The sequence below is a fragment of the Corvus moneduloides genome, chromosome 4 (genome assembly GCF_009650955.1).
Source record: "Corvus moneduloides isolate bCorMon1 chromosome 4, bCorMon1.pri, whole genome shotgun sequence".
Taxonomy (NCBI): Eukaryota; Metazoa; Chordata; class Aves; order Passeriformes; family Corvidae; genus Corvus; species Corvus moneduloides.
The window spans coordinates 49,137,473-49,144,972 of NC_045479.1; the positions used below are offsets into that span (position 1 = coordinate 49,137,473).

Here is a 7,500-nt window from a genome sequence, read left to right on the forward strand (position 1 = left end):
TATTGTGAATATATTGTATTTTTTTTCAGCTGTAAAATGTTTCACATTTCTGAAAAAATAAACTGTGTAATTAAAAACATTAAAGGACATAATTTGCAATGGTATTCAAGCTGTAATTTTTTTTACAAATGTTTTCAAAGAATTTTTGTTTGACTTTTATAACATGAAACAATGATGTTTTAAGAACACATGCTCTCTTTTTAAAAATGTGTGACTGAATTTTAGTGCTCATTAAAGAGAAGCTTATAATAGCTTTGTCTGGAAATGAGCGTAGTGCAGACAGGTTCTGTGTATATCCCTCCATGTAACTCTGCCAGTGCACCTCAACCTGACCTATAGCACTTTGCTATTTTAGTCCTGGGTTGCTTTTGAGAGAGACTGACAAGAGTAACAAGTTTTATAGAGGTTAATTGAGATGGGTAAATGTCCACTAGAATTTTAGTTGAAATTATCTCTCTTCTTTCCTCTAATGGTGCATTATCTTTTGCTTTGCAGACTCCAAATCTGTTTGAAAAAAAAAAGTACATTTTGACCCACTTCAATATTTATTCCAGCATGTTTCTAGAATATATCATCCCCTCTCTACCTCTTTTAGAACATGCTGTATTTTTTATATTGTTCTGTTATCAATAATACATTCATTTCAGTCTGCTTTATAATGCTACGTGTAGTTCATAATCTGCCTCCCGATTTCCTAATGTGTTGCAAATATAATCAGGAGAAAATACTGTTTCTTTCAACAACCGAATAAGCAGCAAAATGATGGAATAAGCTGCATGTGTGTTGCACAGTCTACTTAACACTTTCAAACCAATAACTCAGCTCTTCAGGATCACTTTCCAGTCCTCCAGCATATATTCTCCCCTTAAAAATAGATCTCTTTTTCTCAGTTATAAATCAAGTTAGCATGGGATTAGTAAAAGATGAAGACAAGATAAAAAATTAGGAATATGTTGATAAAGTATGAAAATTGACTAGCACAATTTGTACATAACTTAAAAGTCATTACAAGAAACAAACAAAAAAAACTTCCCCCCAAAAAAACCAGCCAAACCAAAGAAACACCCAACCAACCAACCAAGCAACCAAAAAACTCAAACCAAGTTAAAAAACAAACAAAAACAAACAAACAAGAAAGGAACAACAACAAACGCTTTGTAATTATTTCCAGCCTTCGGGAGGAAAAAATGTGTTTCTGTCTTGGCCGATTGACACATATTGGACCCTAAAAGTGCAGCAACTTAATACAGAGAAAAGTTATTTTAGAGGTTTTAAAAAATGTATTAGACCTAGTTTTTCTTTCACTACACTGCCTGTACTTGCATGATAAATAAAGCAAGCTTACTTCACAGGCAGGAAAGATCAGAAAAAAATAATTCTTAAAACAATTTTTACACTCTTACTGTTTCCGTAAGTAGCTTTTCTCCAAAATGCACAGCAAAATGCACAGTAAAAGCGTGGTATAAAAGATGTGTGTATCTCACCATTTTCTGAAGATTACTGTGTTAACTCTCAAGAAACTTGCAACATACTCCCAAGTTACCGTGTAATCATATTGAAATACATTACACTGGACTTTCTTCTCCCACACTGCATACTGCTGTTACATTTTAAAGTTCCTCAGGGCAAGGACTATGTCTGTATCTATTTTATAAGGTGTTATGCAAACACATGATGTTGTAATAACTAATAAATAATCATGACCATTTGCAGTAGCCTCAAACTTGGGCTGGGAGACCTTTTATACCTGTACTCTTGCCTACTCTCGTGTTCTCCACATATACCTGTGAGCATACACAGGTGAGCATACATGCACGTGGAAGCACAGTGTACTGGTGTGTACTGGTGATAGTGGTAATGATGCAGAGCTACAATCTGTCTTCAGACCTTCTTCTGGCAATTTTGTACCCAATTAACTGAATATTAAACCATTACATTAACAGGCCATGCACTATCATGCCTGTGTAATTGAGGGAGTAAAATTCTTCTGAATCAAGATTTCAAAAAACAAGGTGAATAATATGTTCTGAGCAATTACCTGCTTTTTAAACTGATTGTGCATTTTCGCATCAGTGGGGGGAATGAAGTCAGTTCCTTTGAAAATAAATTATAGGTTCTATGACTCACATAAAGGAAATGTGTCCTTGGTGATGCTCGAATTTAGCATAAACTACCAAACAAGTTACACCTATATTCTTATAGAATTCTGTATTAAAAGAATGAACAAAACCTTTCACGATTACTTGTATTTCTTCCCCAGCCATGGCTGTTGCAAGAATAACAGAACATTTTGCTCACCTGAAAACTCTATCATAGGGTCCTAAACCTGTGAAGTCATGATTTAAAAGGCATAAGTGTTAGTAGAAGTGAGATAGAGTCCCTCTGTTTTCCAGTGTTTCTGCGAAAATACATTTTCCCCATATATTAGCAATCAAATGACTACCAGTTCTCTGAGTCATTCTGCTAAAAAGAAAAAGAAGAAGATACATTTCCTCTGTGGTATAGATAACTTAGTTCCTGTAACTGTGAAACCATCTGTGATTGTAGTCTCTGCAAAGCTTACCCCTCATGCCTACAGTGGAAATAGCCAGTAAATCCACATTCAAAGCAGAACTCCTTTGCTCCATTCTTTCTTTAGCCGATCCTTATGTTTTCTTCTCCATGGAGTAGGAAGCCCACTATTCCCGCCCAGAAGGGACTTCTTGATCCTGGAGAGAGAGAGAGAAAATGACACATTGTCCTTCAAAAACCATTATTAATTGATCTTTGTAAATTCTGCTCAGTTGAAATGTCTGGGGCAGCCACTTGGGTCTGGGCTGGAACTTCAGTACAGCAGCTGCTCACCAAGTCCTCTTTCCTGACGCCAGAGTGTGTTTTTGTTTTGTTAAGCCTCACATTGTGTAGCCTAACCTCTCCCGGAAGCTGCTGTTTAGTAAGGTGCATAGCTGGTCCTTCCCCTGCCTTTACCTTGCACACTTTTCTTCATACTGGTGGGGACAATCACTTCCCTCATCCTTAGAGTCTACTTCTAGAAACTGCATTAAAATTTGGCTGTTCCCCTAGAGCTCTTGGGGAGGGGTAGTGGACGTTCTATTGTTGCTTAATGATTAAAGAAGAGCAGATAGAGAAATCTTAACAAAGTCTACATTAATTCTCAGTCGTTCAAGCAGCCTAAAAGCAATTATATCTTTTGGAGACTCATTCTAAGGTGATTCTCTTCATCTGCATCAGCAACAGGGAGTGGAAATCAGTTCAGTCATTCTAACAAATATTTGTAACGGGTTACATTGGCCCTTAGATGGCATATGTGACCTGGGAGATAGAAACTGGGTATCTGACAGTTCTCACTGGGAAATTAGGTAGAAGAAAATGAAATAATCAGTTTTGTTATTTTGTATTGTTGTCTGTACTGCTTGCTCTGACTAGTCTTTTTGCGCAACTCCCATTGGAACTAATGGAAGCCATATGTGCAGGAGAGAAAAATGGACCCATAAAGATATTTTCCTCATCTTAACACTGTCTTACTTCCTTCTCTAGGCACCTTAACAATGAACATGCATTGGATGACAGAAGCACTGCTCAGTGTCGGGTGCAAATGCAAGTGGTTCAGCAGTTAGAAATACAGGTTTGTTACATAGATGCATTATCCTATTACTTATTTATTACAAACCTAAACTAAATTGAAAACACTTGCCTTAGTGACTAGCTTAAAGACATTTGTTTCTTGCATTAAATTTGTTGATACTAACAAACAAGTGAGGTTTTTTTGCTTAAAGATTTTTTACATTATAAATTATGCAATAATTATCTAACATCAAGATTATCTACAGTATTTTGCTTGAACTAAGACTATAATGCTATTCATCAAGAATGAAGAACGCAGCCCCTGGAGCAAAGACTGGGTCCAAGCTATCTTCAGTTTTTAAAATGCTGGGTCAGGACCCCTCTTCCTTCTTTCCCTTTTGACCCAGTGGTTTTCTGTGCTGTTCTGTGGGATAAAAGAGTAGCAGAGCATGTCTCCACCCAAAATGACTCCCAGCCTGATAGGGGGCATTTTTCTGCAAGCAGAATGTGTAATGTCAAACCCACTGAGGGAGGTCCCCAGGGAGTGCCATGCCTCAGATCACAGGTCTGCAGTACCCTGTGCATGCTCTAACCATTAGAGGTCACTGCATGTATGTGGATGCTCCCTTCTGTTTATGCAGGGAGTGGTGAGTACCCCCGGGGTCTCCCAGTATTGTGACTACACCTACCAGGCTACTGAGTTTGGGCACAAGCCTCAGGGGTGACCATGCAGGACACTTGCACTGCACTGTCTCCTCCTGCCCACACAGCGGTCAGGGGGGGAATGTCTCAGCAGTCCCATCCCCTCTTAGGACTGCTCAGAGGAGCTAGAGGGATGCAGCCACGGACTAAGATTTTTGTCCCCGTTTCTTGCCATATGTGGAGAAAGAAGGATAACAACTCTCACCTTTCTCACCTTTTTGGAATATTGTCTCACAGTTCTCTTTTCACGTAAGAATACTTATTCTTCTTTCAGCCAAGGCAAACTATTTGGGTCTTTTTTACTTTAATACTGGCAATCCAAAACAATGAGAGGAGCATGCAATAATGTAATTTATTTTCGTTTCCCTTAAAATGAAAGATTTTTAAACCCAGGTAAAGCTTCTATTTCTTTTATATTATTTACAGGATAGTGTTAGTTTAATGTGTTTGTTAGGAATTTATGTCATGGCAAATGCTGTCTCTAAATTGTCACACACATAGTATGAAGCCACACATAATATGAAGAAGAAACCTTCTTCCCACCCATTGCCTCAAATATTCTTTAATTGAAGATGCACTGATCAAATTATATCCAGCATACTCAAAATACCTGCAGTAATAAAGATAATTCCCTCTCTTAAAATTACTTACAAGTCATTTTCCTTAGTCCAGTCTCAGTCTACAGGTGTAAGAGCAAGAAATCTCTGGAAAATGGTAGTATTAAACACCAAGTTTAATTCTTACTGCAGTTAATGTTGAAATCATGTTGTAGGTATCCAGAGCCAGATCACTAGAATAAAATTTCGAACATTTCTTTTCTCAAGCTAGCTTGTGAAAAAAAGAAAAAATATTTTCATGTTGTAAAATATATTTCCCTCTTTTATATTCTGCTGTTTTTATCAAGTTGCATATTTCAAACACTTCCTCATCTTCTGTTTTTTGCTTTTAATTTGGTAGCTTGTTCGAATCTGAAGCTACAAATATTTACATAGTGTATGATCAGAAAATGGTATCAGTAAGGAAAAAGTAGAGGTTTAAGTAACATGATGTTTTTTAAAGGCAGCGTAAGGGCTTCTTAAGAACTGTTTACCATTTACAAAGGCTAGGCTGTAATCTAAGAGTTGCAGTGAAGATTTAGCTTGCGGTGTGACCAATTATGCCATTTTTTGCTTTGTCTGACTGCCAGTGAAGTAGGGTCCCTCAGTTGTAATGAGACCCAGTGCAGTGTCGACGCTGACTTGATGGCAGAGTTCAGTGTTTCACACTGCCTGGGCTCTGTCACTCTATTGAATTAGATTGATGATGGCAGATTGCAGGGGGCACTAACTGGACCTCAGTGGGAAAGGATGAAGTGTGTAGTCAATCCTGGCAGGCACTGTGCTTTGAGGACCCTTCACCCCTTCACAGCTGTTGGCACTAGTCCATTGCTAACAGTGTCCACAGGACTTTAAAGAGACACTATGGGCCTTCTAATTTATGGTCTTAGTAACTTGTTACTGTCGAGGCAACTGTGACCTCAATTCTCTTATTGACAAAAAGATGAAGTGCTATTTGTTTTCTCTGACCTTTTAACATATGAAAGGCTATAAAAGTTTTTGTTGGCTTTTTTTTCCCTTCCTTTCTTTCTTTCTTTCTATGCCCAAAGTTGCATTTCCTCTTAGATAAGTTTCTACTGACGTAGACTTTTATATGCAGGAATCATTACACCAAGACAAGCTCAATGATAAGATGTATCACTGCAGTGAAATAGCTGTATCAGTCATTTCTAAAATGCTTCTGATCCCACTCTTTCTTAACAGCTTTCTAAAGAACGCGAACGTCTTCAAGCAATGATGACCCACTTGCACATGCGACCCTCGGAGCCCAAGCCATCTCCAAAACCTGTAAGTGCATATTGCTTTATAAACAGTAAATAGGTCTACGAATGTAGCAGGCTAAGAAAATGAACAATTTAGTGACAGTTGGAAAACAATGAGTGTGATGAAAAATATGGCAATAAAATGAAGGTAAAATGCAATATCTTGTCAAATTGCATGTTTCTTTAAAAGTAATGCTATCTTTTGCAAAATCTATCCAATCTACACCATAGGTGACACTAAACAAAGTACACCTATAAGTGTCCAAATCATTGCCTTGAGACTGGAACTAGAGAGAATATTTTTTTGTGATAGATTTAGAGATATTAGAAGGCAATCCACTTTGAAAGATTTGAAGTTCATTGACAGTAAGAAGTAAATGTAACACGAATCTAGGTACTTAGGAAATTTCTCAAATTACGTACAAGAGACACAAGTAAACAATTTTTTATTCTTAAACAAATGAACAAAAATGTTATTTTATGCAGCGAATTGAAATAATTGTAAACAGTGGGGCTGGGTCTGTGTCATTTTTGGCAAGACTGCATTGTTATGCATCCACTGTGATGCTCTTGGTGTTGGTACAGGCACTGAAAAGTCACTGTTGCTCCCAGCCGCTCCACGGCGCTGCATTGGGAACAAAACAGTCATGCAGCTGGATCTGCAGTCAGATCCGAACTCCGTTAAACTCTGTGTGGCTTCATGTAAGTATTCTCTGATGCAGGTCCAGTGTTGTACTGTCAGGGTGTCAGGCATCGTAGTACTTAAAATTACTGTGCTTAGATACACTGCACTTACACTAGAAGGTGTGTGAAAAGTGAACTGTTCATTTATGTTATCCATGATGGTAACTTTTGTATGTATAATATTGAAAGGATATACCAGTACTTGAAGATGAAGTGCTGAGGTATCGATGAAAATCTGTGGCTATGAAAGCCAGGAAATGTAGGCAGATGGAAAATAGTGTTTTAAAGAGCACACTTGCATATCATGGCCAGCTAATGTTTACGTAAAAGGACAGCATACGCTGTCTCTTGTGTTTTCAGCTCCCCGTACTTCAAAGAAAATCTTTGTTTGAGGGCACACTTTATAACCTGATGATGAATGAAAAAAGTGTTAGCATTTCCTTAACCCCTGCCTTTGTAAGAGAAAATTTAGATGCATTATTTTTGCTTTCATTAGCCTAACTAAATTCAAGTTTTTTTTAGGTCATCTACTAAGGAAAAACATTTGGAAACTTAAATTTCCAATAGTATGTGTGGCATATATATGAATAAAGTAATCCGAGTGCTTTTTCCATTTCCACGCCCTGTGAAGTTTTGCTGTCACACAGGCTTCTTGAGCAATTCAGGTTAGGTACCAAATCCTGCCGAACTGT

The 7,500-nt window shown here is 37.7% G+C and overlaps 1 protein-coding gene across 1 annotated transcript in view; it reads left to right on the forward strand.

Annotated features, from left to right (window-relative positions):
* Positions 1–7,500, forward strand: part of FOXP2 (forkhead box P2) — a 415,537-nt gene that overhangs the window by 361,435 nt on the left and 46,602 nt on the right. The window contains exons 12-13 of the mRNA XM_032107078.1: positions 3,538–3,625; positions 6,066–6,149. Coding sequence (XP_031962969.1) covers positions 3,538–3,625; positions 6,066–6,149 — 172 coding nt within the window. The remainder of the gene's footprint in view (positions 1–3,537; positions 3,626–6,065; positions 6,150–7,500) is intronic.